This window comes from Pseudopipra pipra, chromosome 20, assembly GCF_036250125.1.
Source record: "Pseudopipra pipra isolate bDixPip1 chromosome 20, bDixPip1.hap1, whole genome shotgun sequence".
Classification (NCBI taxonomy): Eukaryota; Metazoa; Chordata; class Aves; order Passeriformes; family Pipridae; genus Pseudopipra; species Pseudopipra pipra.
The window spans coordinates 5,415,503-5,429,295 of NC_087568.1; the positions used below are offsets into that span (position 1 = coordinate 5,415,503).

Below are 13,793 nucleotides of genomic sequence, written 5' to 3' on the forward strand. Positions count from 1 at the left end.
GGCCCACCGCAATGACATGGAGAACATCTTTCCCTTCCTCTTCCTCGGAGCCATCTACTCCATGCTGGACCCCAGTCCTGCAGTGGCCAGGATCCACTTCCTCATCTTCTGCGTGGGGCGCGTTGTGCACACCGTCGCCTACCTGCTGCGGCTGAAGGCGCCCGCGCGCTCCGTGGCCTACAGCGTGGCACAGCTGCCCTGCTTCTCCATGGCCCTGCAGATCCTCCTCGCCACCACCCCGTACTGGTAACACCCGGAGAGACCGGCCAGCCGAACCCCCTCATCCTGCACTCCGATGGTTCCCTGGCGGGACGGGGTGCTGTGTGTGTGAGTGTGAACATGTGTGTATGTGTGTGTGTGTGTGTGTGTGTGTGGGCACGTGGTAGGTTGCCAAGGAGGTCACCTGCAGCCTTGGTAAACTCCCTGTGCTGTTGAGATTCAGCAGGGAAGTCACCGGAGAGAAGGGATGTGTCTCCCTGTGGAGCAGGAAGGGAATGCAGAGTCAGGTTTCTCTCGCTCCTGATGAGGGCAGGAGGGGGAAAGCACATGAACTACCCCTCAAGGAGGGGTTTCGTTGAAGGAAAGGAGGTTTTCTGACTCCACTGTGTTCGGAACTGGGAAGGTGAAGATGTGCCTTTTCCCCTTGGTCACAAATATCCCGTGAATCAGGAAGGGAAAATCATGAGGGTCTCACAAAGTCTTTTGGTCAGCAGAGGTAGAAGAGGGGGTTATAAAACAGCCACCCTCCTCTTGCCCAGCCATGTGGGTCTGTGGGGATGGAGTTCCCTTAGGTTCCCTCTCCCACAAGGAGAACAGGAGGCAGGTGCCTGCCAGACAGAGTAACATGGACGTCAAAACCTCCGGGGTGATGTTGTGAAGACATCGGAGTGTTCAGTGCTCCCAGAGCCACCTCGTCTCATGCCAAGGGACACAGCTCCCTGCCAGGAGCCTCACTGCAGGCAGGATCCTGCCTGTCCCTCAGCCAGCCTTCAGCAGCTCCCTGCCAGCAGCACCCGTGGCTTTTCCATCTCAGTCTCATCCCAGTAAGATGCAGAGCATCGTGCCTGGAGCAGCCAGCAGGAACCACTTACCCTGCGGAGAACCGGACAGAAATCTCTGGGACTTCTGGAAAGACTAAAATGCTCACACAAAACAGGGAGTTTGCAGACAGAGCTTTCTCCTGAGGGTGGTATCTGTGTCCACATGCCACTAATGCCTGACTATGCTCTCAAGGGCAGCAGACTGACTTTCTCCCCCTGTTTGTAGCCTTTCTCTGGCTGCAGAATGGCCGCTGCTGTTTGGGGAATGTGCCGTGACCGCTTTGGGGGTGTTTTTTTTCAGCTGTTTCCTGCTGTCCAGTGCTGCCACACCGTGTGCAGCCTGGACCAGCTGGGGTTTGCAGAAAGCTCTGGAAGCGAGCAAAGTGGCTTTGAAGAGTGTATCACTGCTCTGCAGTGTCACCTGAAAGTGTTGTGTTGGAGAGGAGAGACTGAGACCAGGGTGACAAACCCTCCTGAGCTCCTCTGTCCCCAGGTGCCAGGGACTGCAACAATGGAGCATCCCTGTGGAGGACAAGGCAGGAGGAAACCTCTGGTCTTCAGTGCCTCTCCCCCCTCTGAGGGCAACACAAAGCCTTACTAAGACCACAGGGGAAAACAGAATAAGCAGAAAATAAAGTCCCCTTCCACCTGCCCTCCTCATTAAGGCTGCTCCCTTAACTCTGCTGTCCTGAGAGATGCTCTTGCTGAGGCCTCACAGAGCACTGGTGACACACCTGCTCAGACTGATACTCAGCCCTTGCACAGCTCAGGTAGCAGCTTCTGTCCTGGTAATTCCTGACCCCAGCACAGAGGCCAAGCTGTGTGGTGAGGTTTGGAGTGGAATGCTCTGCTCTCCTACCACATTAGGAAGTGGGCAGGTTCAGCAGTTTTTGCTCTTGTCCACCTCTCCCTCACAGCCTCAGCAGATGTCTGGGTAACACAGACCCCGCTTAACAAGCCTTTTCTGCCTCACATGGTGCACAAGGTCTCGAACCCCTGTACATTTCTCTGCTGCTGCACATGCATCCTGGTGGCAGGAAGCAAATATTCCCAATAAAAACAAATCATTGTGCTCAGATACATCCTTCCTTTGGGAGCAGCAGATGCAGCTGGGCAGCAGCTGGGTCCAACCCCAGCAGGATGGATCCCCAGCTGTAAAGCCCTTTGCTAGACCCCACTGCAGAGCCTGGAGTACCCTGGGACTCCTAAAGAGACATCCCTTTCCTCTGGACTCACCTCCCCTGCAGAGGAATCCCTTTTCCAGGTGTGCATTATTTGTGCTGATCCTTTAAATTCAGCAGTAGCCCTGCTCAGTTTTCCTTCCCTGAGTAGCAGGTTGTTGCAAAGCTTGGTTGTTCACCTAAAAATCCTGGAAAGCTTGAGAAGTTCAGGTAAGATGTGGTTGCTCTCATTTCTGTGCTTATGACTTGCAAAGGAACTGCCTGTATTTTCCAAGCTCAGCAGTCCCCTTTTTTTTTGGCAGTAGGTTGCTGGGAAGCCAATGCCTCATTTCCCTGGTTTTCCCCTATTTTCTTAAGTTGTTGGTGTTTGGGAGGTGCTGTCCTATGTCTGTTGTAGCTGGATAAAATGGCTCCACTTTATTGTTTTTTTTTTCCCCTCATGCTTTTAGATGTCAAATAAGAAAGGCAGCAGCTTTATAAAATGGACTCTCTCCAGTACATGTTGCTGTGGTTGGAGATGTGGCTGGGACTGAGATTTTGGCATGGGAAGTGAGAAATCAGGCTGCAGAACCCTCACCCAGCTCCTTCAGCCTCTTCTAGGCTGCCTGTTCAGTGCCTGAGGCTGATGCTCTGCTCAGGGAAGTTGAGGTTACATGCACAGCTCGGCTTTCTTCTTTTTTATTAAAAAAAAAAATAAACCCTGCTGTACTGGCTGCAGGGAAAGGCTTGGGAATGTGAACTCTCCTAGCTCCAAAAAAACAAACAGAAAAAGCCCACAAGGCAAACTTCAGAGAGGCCCAAGCATTGTGCTTATTTTGAAGCACAGTGGAGGTTTGTGGGAGGCAGGATGGAGCCGGGCTCGGCTGCCTGGGCAGCACCAGCCCCATCCCCATCAGGGCTCTCCCAGGACAGGGTGATCAGAGCTGCTGTTTTTCCCCTGGACACTGCCAGTGGTGTTCCCTGCAAGTGATGAACTAAAGCATGCCCTGCCTTTTTCCAAATAATATCTAAAGCTCAGAGCTACTGGATTCCTGCTCCAGCATCAGCGTGGGCGAAGGATGTGCCCAGGGTCTACCACAGCTCCAGGAGAGCAGGGACAGGGGTTGCATCTACCCAGTCTGTGGGTTTTGGTGTGTGCATTTTATGTGCCAACTTGTTTTTCACACTTGGCTCAAACAGGAAATGGCAACACTGAAACCCACCTGGGACTGCAGAACAACAGAGTTTGGTGCTTAAGTGGGTACAAATTGAAAGAGGGAAATTTAGGTTAGATACTATAGTAGGAAGAATTTTTTTTACCATGAGGGTGATGAGACACTGGAACAGGCTGCCCAGACAGGTTGTGGATGCCCCAACCATGGCAGTGTTCAAAGCCAGATTGGATAAGGCCTTGAGCAACCTGGTCTAGTGGGAAGTGACTCTACCCATGGCAGGGGGAGTTGGGACTAGATGGTCTTCAAGACCTTTCCAACCACTTCACAGTCTATGGTTATATGTGTAAGTATGATCCACATGGCCGTGTCTTCCCTCTGCCCTGTTGAGCCCAGGGTGTCTGGAGGTGGGGGAAAAGCAAGCAGAGACCCAGCACAAGCCACTTTCCCTCACACAGTTCCAGCTGGTTCAGTCCCAGGGTCCCCCTAACCCTGAGCACTGGACTTGCCCCTTCCTTACCTGACCACAGCACTTCCCGAGTCTCTCCTCTTCAAGCCTTCCCCTGGCGGCATCTGGACCAAAATTCCTTCTTGGGCAGCTCTCCTGTGACACAGGTCACTGCCTTCTCTGCCCTCCCAAAATCTCCCATTCCCTGTAGCAGACGTGGGGCCCTTCCATCTCGTGCTGTGGGGTTTGCCACTCAAATCCTCTCATTCCTCTTAAGGAACTGGGATTCCTGCGACTTGTAGAGAGAGTGAGAGGAGCCAACTCCACAGGCATTGACATCCCAGGGGTGAGTCCCCTGGAAAACATAACGGTGCTTCCCTGCTCGTCACACTAGGATGAAGTTGGCACAAGGAAAACTCTCCACGGGTTTTTTTCCAACCCGGCTCTGGGGCTGGGCTGTGAGACGCCCTGTGCTTGCGGCGTGGGTGCGAGCCCCAGGCAGGGAAAGGGAGCGGGACAGGGGGTCCCTGGCCCGGTGGGGTGGTTGGAGCAGAGCAGAACAATGTGATGGGGGTTCACCGGCGGTCCCGCGGGCTGCGCTGCGCTCCCTGCGCGGGGCTGCAGCACCATCGTGTGGCTGCGGGCACCCTGCGGGGGATCCTCGGCCCCGGGGACCCGCACCCAGCGAGCCCCCAGGGAGCCCCCAGCTCGGGGCATGGCTGACCAGGGAGCTGAGTGCCGGCCTGGAGGTGTTTGGGATGGAGGGTGGGAGGGAGGGTGCCATTCCTTGGCGAACGGGTTGAGGGGCCGGCTCGTATCTGCTCCAGCGCCCATCAGCCTCTCCAAAGCAGGCAGATGTGATGCCTGGTACAGGGAGCTCAGACTTGTCCTTTGGGACTCACTTAGCTGAAAAACGACTGCTTTGAGGAAGAAAACAGTTTGCAAATGTCCTTTCAACTTTCCCCTGCTTCTGAAGTTGTGGTGTATGGATGCAATGCTGTGCTTCTCCATACAATTGTTCTTCCTTGCATGTGGTGACTCTTACTTGGCTTTGTAACAACCTGCTACAAAGGGAACCTTTGCTTCCTCCTTCCTTCCCAAATTGTTTTAAAACCTTATACCCCCCATGGACAGCTACCATCCAGCTTCTCGAAGCTTCTCTACTGCCTTAGTTTGCTTTCCTGTGGGGGCTGGAAAGAAGCAGCAGCAAGCAAAATATCTGCTGCAGGGAGGAGATGCTCCTTCCAGGTGGACTGTGGAGTTTGGGGTGAGCATCACACCCCCTGGGACAGGAGCATCACCCCAAAGGGCAGGAGGGGCTCGGCTCCTGGGAGGTGACACGCTGCTGTCACAGGTACCTGTGTTTCTGCGGGTTGTAGGTGGTGTCAGCAGGGCTCAGAGGGTCTCCAGACCTTCCCGTTGCCACCAGAGGGAGAAGGGCTCAGCGCGAGGATAACGGGAGAGGAGGATGCTGTAACCACGAGATGTCTGTGTTTCATTCTGGATGGGGGTAACCAGGCTGGTGTCCTTGCGAGCTGGAAAATGTGAGCTCTGTTTTGTTTCGCTGCCGTGGCAGCCGAGGCTGATGACAATACAAAATTGTTCTCATTAAAACATTGTAGGGGCAAACTTCAACTTTTCATCAGTCAGAAAGTCATGCAGAAGTGTCGGGCTGTGGGGTCAGAAACAAGGAAAGGGGGTCCAGGGAGATCCTCCCATCAGCTGAGACTTGCCCTGGTTGAAAACCAGCTGCTTTGAGGAAGGAAACAGTTTGCAAATGGCCTTGCAACCTTCCCCTGCTCCTGAAGTTGTGGTGTATGGATGGAGACCAGCTCTCCTGCAGAAATTAGTTCTGCTGATGGATGTGCCCTTCCTAGGAGGAAAAATGCCCCTGTGCTGGAAGAGAAGGAGAGATAGCACAATGCCTCTGAGCTCCTCTTCATTGGCAGCCTTCCCCTGGCACATCCCTCCCCTGTGGAGTTCAGACCCTGCCAGGTGAGCTGCAGCTCTCCATGCCTGTGTGTCTCCTGGTTTGCAGACCCCTCGGGAGATGTCCATCAGCTCCTGGGAGCAGGCTGACCATGGGTTGAGACCTTCTGCTCTAGTGGGAGATGAACTGAAGCTGGGACAGTTCAGGCAGGAAATAAGTGACATATTTCCAGCAGTCAACAGTAATGAGTCACTGGAAGAATCTGCCCTGGGATCTGCAAGCTCTTCACTTCCAAGGGTCTTTTGACTTGGGGCTGGATGGCCTCCAAAGGGGTGCTCTGTGCTGGCCACATGCTGAGGACGTGAGGATGCTGCTTGGGTGATATTCTCTAGGCAGGAGGTTGGAGAAATGACATTAATGATCTGCAAGCCACTTACTGAATGAATAAATAAGTGGTTACAAAGCAGCAGTGCAGCAGTTGGACAGGGATGGTCAAGTGTGTGGTACTGTGGTGGGTCTGGGGTGATGTCCAGCATGGGGAGTTGATTCCACTGGGTGATGCAAGGATGAGCCTTGCACTGCTCTGGGAAAAGCTGGGATGTGTTGCTGAGGGGCCATTCCTGAACCCTGCAGTCCACGGGGTCCATGTGCCCCAAAGACCACTGGTGATGCACCGTGAGCTCCTGGAGCTCTCTTTAACTTTGGCTGCCCCAAGTATTTGGTGTCAGCTTTGCCCAACCACTGATTCCCCGTGTTTTGGGTGCTCTGTGCCTGCTCTGCACCTGTGAGCCTTTGCTCTCTGGGAAGCACTCCATGATCCCAGAGCTGATAGTTTATTCTCACCCTTTTAAAATTTTAACTAGTCATCTGTGCAGAATATGCCCCTTCTTGCTGCCTGTCAGCTCAAATTTTGCAGACCTGGAAGAGAAAACCCACAGAGAGCCACATGCTGCTCTGGTCCCTGTGAGTGACTCTCTCTAGGAGCCATCCTGCTCACAGCATCCTATTCTAATCCAGGCTCCTTGCAAATCCACTCAGTTGTGAGGCTCTGCTGAGCCCTCAGTGAGGCTGGGCTGCCCTTCAGGTCCCACATCTCACCCCCTCGGCCCAGCTCTCTCCCATGTGCCCCATCAGTGCCCAGCCTCCAGCTCACCAGGTTAGTGCCCTCCTTGGTGCACAGGATGGAGCCTGAAGAGCTGGGTTTGCTGCTGATTTGGGTTTGTGCTGCCCAGCCTTTACCCAGTCTGCATGCTTGACAGAGCAGCATCTGTCTGAGTGCCTGGATGTTCCTGCAGTGAGAGTATAGGAGAAAATCTCCGTATTTCTCCACTGCCTCCAATTCCCTGAGCAGGTCCAGACCTCTGTGTTGCCTCTTTCCGGCTCCCAGGGCTGTGGGATAACTCTCTGCTAGTCTCTGCTGGGACCATGGATGAGCCCTGTCCCCAGAGAATGGGAGGTCTGTTAACAGATGCCCATCTCTGATGTCTGTGGAGCATCAATTACTGTTTGCAGGTTTCCATTCCCACTTACAACGCTGGATTTGACCTGGTAACCCTGCAGCAAGGGGCTCTGCTGCCTGCTCCTGGCTGCATCCCAGCTCAGCCCATTCCCTTGCTGCTGGGGGGAAATGGGGGTGCTGCTCCCAAAGCCATGGGTGTGAACTGGGACCAGCATTAATGGGGGCTGCCCAGGACAGATCCTGTAAGTTCTGCCACTCCCAGTGGGATTTTGGAGGGGAAGAGCATGCAGACCTCTCTTCTTTGACACCCCTTCCTCAACAGCCCACACTCATTATCCCCAAATGAAATAAGATGGCTCTGGAAAGGCCCTCCAATTAGCTGTTATGCAGGAACCTTTGTTAGGCTGTTTTCTGTGCTCTCTCAATTTCCACTATCTCCAGGCATCAGCTGGAGGGTTCCCAAGCCAGAGGGAAGCCCAGCATTTCTGGGCAGAAACGTGGTCCCTCCACCCCTTCTCAGATCCACAGGGCCTTGACATGTTCCCCCCTTGCTCCTGCCTCTCTCCCAGGGCATGTGGACCATTTGTCTGGAAGCCTGGGATGAAATCCAGGTCTTGGGGAGAAGCTGTGAGATGCCACCATCACTCAAGGTGAAGGTGGCCAGATCATGGCTCTTGTCCCCTGCCCAAAACAGTGGGTCCCCTGCCTGGACTGCTTGTCCAGGGCAGGTGGGAAACCACAGTGGCTGATGAGGGAAGAGCCAGGTCCCCATCACATGCACTGACACGCCTCTACTCAGTAAAATATTTATTCCTCCATTATTTCACAAGAGTTGTTTTTACAAAAGACCTTACAAAAATTTCCAAAACGCAGACATGCAGAAAACAAAACAAAACAAAACAAAAAATCCACCATGGATCTTGTTACAAGTAATTGAAATGTACAAATAGAAAGGGGGAGAGAGAGCTTAGATTACAATAATCCCTCGGTCCTGCTACCCCTCCGTGGGTGCAATTTGTATCTCGTCTCGGTGAGTTCAGCACTGACTGACAAGCTGTGATAAGCTGCCAAGAGCACGGCAAAGGAGGGGCCCTAAGATTAGGAGCAAATGTTTTCAAATATATATATACATATAGATATTTAGTGAAGAAATATTTATTCCCTGCTTTTTTTAGGTTTACAGAAACGGCATCTGCAAACTATTAAATGGGTTTATTTTCATTAATGTTCTCAAAGAGGCAGCGACATTTATATCCCTGTGGTTTCATCTTGTATAACCGAAAAAAGAGCCCTGTGCTTTTCCATGGGAATAGGACCCCCCCCCGGGCCTCCTCCTTCTGCCCCAAGGGGTGTTTCTCAGGGTGGGTGATTTGATCCTCAGTGGATCCCTCTTCCCCCTGTCTTGGCAAGTCTCTGTGTGGTATGGGGGAGTTACTGGCATGGCAAATGGGGGAAATACCAGCCCTGGAAATAGGGATGGGGGCAGAGCATGGGTTCTTAGGGTGACACTCCTCCCTGGATGGGGTGGACAGTGTCAGTCAGGCTGTGCCCTGTCCCTGCCTGCCGTGCTGGAGGAGGAGAAGGTGGTCATTCCCAAATAGATTGGGTGGAGCAGAGAAAACTGGGGCTGGAGGCAGGATGGAGGGGCTGGTTCACCCCCAGCCAGAGGAGATGTGCTCCTCTCCTTGTTCTCCCATCAGATCTCCAGCTGGGTGCTGGGTGAGTACTCCTGGGTTGGTGCTGTCTGGGGTGCAGCTGAGGGTCCCACATATAGCTGCAGTGAGAGCCCCAATGGGAATAGGAGAGGATGTTCCTGGGAGCTGTGGGCACTCAGATGGTCACTTTGTAGTTGTGACACTTTCAGCCTTGGTGTCACAGACCAGAGGATGTTTATCTGGAGGAAGCACCTCAGCAGTTGCTCTGTTCATCCTCAGACCTGCTGCTACAGTCCCCAAGCCAAGCCCTTCCAGGCGAGTAGGGCTGGTGCCTTCTCTGTCCGGGCCACCCCTCTGAGCTGGTGGTGTCCCCACGCCTGGCTGGTGGTATTTTGTGGTGGGAGAGGAAAGGGTGGCCTGGTTTCCAGAGGGTAACACCTCCATCCCTCTGGCTCATTCCCCATTGCCACGGGACTGGCAGGGGAAGGCGGAGGCTGCGTCTCTCCACGGCTCAGTCCCATGGGCTGGGGCGAGGCTGCCCCCGCCGTGTCCATCCCCCCACACATCCCACCTTGCAACCTCATTAGGCTGCACGGCAGGGTGGGACGAGGGGGAAACCATTTCCTCTCTGCAAAACCAAAGAAACCTCCCCCCGTGGCGTCGCCGGCCCCAGACCCCTGCTCACATCTGCGGAGCTGCCGACAGGGAGGCTGTGCCTCCGGAAGGCGAAGCCTTCGTTGGCACGAAGCGCTGGGAGCCGCCTACTCAGCTGAAACCCAACAGCTTTTTCCAATTTTCTCTTTCCCTGGGACGGTTCAATGACCTGGGGCTCTGCAGAATCGCTGGCAAGCCCACCAAGGCAGGGCAGCAGTGCCTGCTTGGGGACTGGCGATGCACCCCTGGCTCACAGGAGAGCTCACAGGCTCCAAGAGAGGCTGGTGAGATGCTCCAGCCCTCCTTGCTCCTCTGGGAAGGAACAAAACCTGATGCCATTGAATAGGCTACTCCTAAATGCAGGCAGCACAGTGTAGAGGGCTGGCTGGGACTGGCCATGGCACAGATGAGCCATCAGCTTCCCAAAGTCCCAAACGCTGTGGCTGGGGCTGCGCAAAGAGGTGAACACACAGGTCAGCTTCGGCACTTGTGGTTGAGCGCCACAAGTCACAGCCTGGCGGAAAGGGGAGCTCGTGGTCCTCCCACCGCTGCACGTCCCCGCGGGAGGAGAAGACCCAAGAACTCTTTGGCTCTCTGGGCGAGATACCCAAATTGGTCAAATCCAATAGTCCAAGATCCTTCCATGTTTGGAAGCAAATTCTTGTTCCCTTGGCAAGTCTGTTTGTCCTCGAAGAGCGCGTGGGGGGTATGTGTGTGTATATATAGCCGTTATTATAAGGGTGTGCGGAAAAGCAAATTTCTAACCAAGTTTGCTCCATATGTGGCTATAATTATGTGCCACTTCGGCCTGGGGACTGACTCTACCTTCAAAAGGGAAGGGAAGAGGAGAGAAGAGGTGCTGAGACACACTGGATGAGTGACATGTGTTGGGCAGGTGGCGGATTCGTCCTGGACCGCCACAGGAGCTCCACGTTGTATCCTGGATGAGGCCACTGGGCGGGCTTTGCCCTGATCAGTTCACGGTCGGCACCTGGTTCTGATGGAGGCTGAACTCTTTGGCTTTGAGGCGCAGGCTGGCGATGCTGTTGGCCATGTTCACCCCTTGGGTGGGCGTCGCGGTCCCGCTGGAGCTGTAGGAGGGCACAGTGCTGCGGGGAGGGAGCAGGGAGGAATGAGGCGTTGCCCGTGGAGAAGTCCCCATGCCCCTCGTGGTCCTGCCGGCTTCCCAGGCCAGACTGCCCCTTCCCTCTCAGAGATCTCCCACAAGAGCAGCCAAGGCTTCAGCATTTTTATGGGCGGCTGGATGTGGGAACCCCTCAAAGTATGCACCAGGAAGCCCTGCCTTGAGCTTTTGGACGAGATGGCTGGTCGTGAACAGCTGGGAACCAGAAGGGACCTATGTCACCTCCTGTGCCGAGATGTGGGAAGGGTCAGCATGAGGCCAGGCGAATCCCTTGCGAGTACCAGGGCCCCAAAATGCATGGAGACAGAGAAGCTTGCTCAGCAACAGGCAGTGGGTGCTCAGAGATGAAAGGGGTTCCCAAAGCAAAGTCAGACAAGCTCGTTTTGGCCCTGTAAAACTCCCTAAATCCCCAGCAGCAGCACAAGGCTGCATTCCTACAGTGGACTGGTCCCTAGGCAGCCCTATGGCCACCTCTCCCCAGCTCCTCCAAAGCCTCCACCTACCTGTACGGGGAGGTGCTGGTCCAGGAGAGATACTCCGGGGTCAGTGCGGTGGGTCGTGGTGCCATGGGCTGCTCAATGGCTGCCTCTTGGCTGTAGGATTTGAGGAGTGATGCTGATCTGTTGGCCAGCATGGCCCTCTCGTTACGGCGAAACTTGGCCCTCCGGTTCTGAAACCAGACCTGCATGGGGAGGGAAGGGGGTCAGCAGGGATGTCCCAAGCGTCTGTCCTACCGATCGTGGTCGTGTGCAGGATGAAACCAGAGAGGGGACAGTCCCTGCTCCTGCCTGGGGGCAAGGCAGAGGGTGTTGTTTTCTCCCACACAAACCTGTGCTCACCTGGACTCTCGCCTCGCTGAGATTGACCCTCCTCGCCAGCTCCTCCCGCACGAAGGCATCGGGGTAGTGCGTCCTCTCAAAGACCCTCTCCAGAGCCTGCAGCTGGCTGCTGTTGAAGGTGGTGCGGTTCCTCCTCTGCTTCTTCTTCCTCTTGGCTGCCCCACGGCTTGGGCTCAGGCTCTCACCTGAGGGGAAAGCACAGAAGAGGCCATGTGAGAGCCAGACCTGTGTGAGACCCCACAGACCCCACAGCCCAGCCAGGCTCAGGCCCTCCTGGAGGTCTGCACTCCCTGTGGGCACCTGGGATTCTGGAGGGAGCAGCATATGTGCAACCCTGTGGTCACCATGAGAATCAAAACCTATTCCGGGACCTGCAGGAGCTGAGGGTTAACCCCAATATTTGCAAAGACCTGCAGTGGTTTCACATCTGGCTAAAACCACCTGGATCTGATTTTGAATACCGGTCTCTGTGGATTTTTGGGCAGCACTTGATCCAAACTGGGGACATGCCCACAGGGTGTCCTGGGCTCGGCTCATCCTAAGGCATTAGCTCAAGCTTTCCTGAACAGCCATGGAAATTCAGCACCAAAACACACCCAACATGAGGGTCTCAGCTCCCACCTCCAGCACCCCCTGAAGCCCCAGCCGTGGCATGTCCCCAGGGTGACACAGGACTGCAGCCAAGCATCTGCTCATCCAACCCCGGCCTTCAGAGCTCGGAGCGAACGGCACCGCGTCTCGCAGAGCTCAGCCTCCACAGTGTTTATTTCTGGCTTTGCTGGCTCATGGAAACATGAAGCTGAGGGTGTAGTTTGGTTTCTCAGTATTGATCTTGGGCTGTCAGCCAGGCTGAGATTAATCTCCTCTTTGTCACTAATATCATAAGGTTTAGGCAAGTTTATGAAGTCTTTTTCCGAGACACCCAGTCAGCTGCCTGCAAAGGCTTCATGGGGAGCACGACTCGCTGTCGTTCTGCCTTATGGAGGTACTGGTTAATGATTCTTTCTGTTAATAAAGCATCTGGATCCAATCTGTACCTACTGGTGGGAAAGCATTTTGGATTTATTTGAAATGTTAATAATTTTATGACATTCTGATTCATAGCAGGGTTATATTGGGGGTTTCTGCTCTATATCATTGCAGGGGCCACGGTGGCAGAACTCACCACTCCCTCAATATGCTCAAGAATTAAATACTTGCTAATAAGTTATCGTGGCACTTATTAAATAAGTGCAGGGGTTTCAGATGATACTCGAGCAACAAACAAAATCAACTGCAAGGGATATTAACTCTCCTGCTCCAAGACACCATCAAGCTGTTGAGCAGGAGGAAACTACGGGTTCCAAGGTCTTTAAGGCCACAAAAACCATCTTGGGACCTTAATTCTTAATAATTCAAGCCACGAAATGTCCACTGCTAAGTTTTGCATCAAGTCCCTAAGGCCCTTTGTGCCTGAGTACACCACTCTCAAGACCTGTCCCATCCTCAGGACGAGCCATGAAGACCAGAGAAACCCCAAGACCTGCTGGCAGGGGTGTGGAGGTGGGACCTGGCCACCACCCCCACCCTGTCCCCCATCGCCCAGGCACATGCAGGAATGTCACGTTTTGACCATGATGGGGCCAAACTGCTGGGGCTTTGGGAAGAGGAGAGCACCCCTGGGTGTGAAGGGGAGGAAAAGGAGCTCTGTCCCCCTCCCAGGGCCTTGCTGCAGCTGCCAGCATTTCTCTGGGGCTTTTATTGTGTTGTCGGTGCATTTGGACCTTGGTTGACCATCCCTTGGGCTGGAAACAGCCTGTGCTCTTGTATTTGGGACACGGCCTTCTCGGTTGGGTAAAGACAGGATGGACAGTGCTGTGCCTGAAATATGTGTGGGTTAGAGGCCCTTTCCCCAGCCAGGAAACCACAGGCTGCCCTTTGCTGCCGATCGTGTTTAAAGGCTCACAAATAAAATTCTCAGGATTCCCTCCAGCCCTTGTTCCTGCAGCTTCAAATGTTCTGCCAGTCTCTGCTTTCCAGTTGCCCCTTTTAGTTAAACTCCTTTTTTGGTCCTGTTTTCCTTCAGCAAGCTAACGAGCCGCTGGATTAAAATACATGAAGTCCAGCCATGGTTGTCCCTGGGTTTTCTGGGAGCCTGGGACTGAAACGGGAACCATCAGGTTGGGAAAGAGCTATGGGATGTACCAGGGTGAGAGATGTTTCCTCATTGGGTTTATGATGACCCTGTAGGGCTTCTGGGGAAATGACAGACCAGGGTTTGGTTCAAAACTTGCCATCACCAAGGGCACCCAC

General features: G+C 54.1%; 2 protein-coding genes across 6 annotated transcripts in view; one reads left to right on the plus strand and one right to left on the minus strand.

Moving 5' to 3' along the window:
• The window catches only part of PTGES (prostaglandin E synthase), a 32,519-nt gene extending 19,982 nt beyond the window's left edge, over positions 1–12,537 (plus strand). For all 5 annotated transcript variants that reach the window (XM_064676901.1, XM_064676900.1, XM_064676898.1 and 2 more), the window contains one exon: positions 1–12,537. In XM_064676901.1, the coding sequence (XP_064532971.1) occupies positions 1–250 (250 nt within the window). In that variant the 3' untranslated portion in view covers positions 251–12,537.
• Positions 8,002–13,793, minus strand: part of PRRX2 (paired related homeobox 2) — a 23,822-nt gene continuing 18,030 nt past the window's right edge. The window contains exons 2-4 of the mRNA XM_064676897.1: positions 11,502–11,686; positions 11,166–11,344; positions 8,002–10,627 (exon numbers count right to left, since the gene is read on the minus strand). Of these exons, the coding sequence (XP_064532967.1) occupies positions 10,492–10,627; positions 11,166–11,344; positions 11,502–11,686 (500 nt within the window). The 3' untranslated portion in view covers positions 8,002–10,491. The remainder of the gene's footprint in view (positions 10,628–11,165; positions 11,345–11,501; positions 11,687–13,793) is intronic.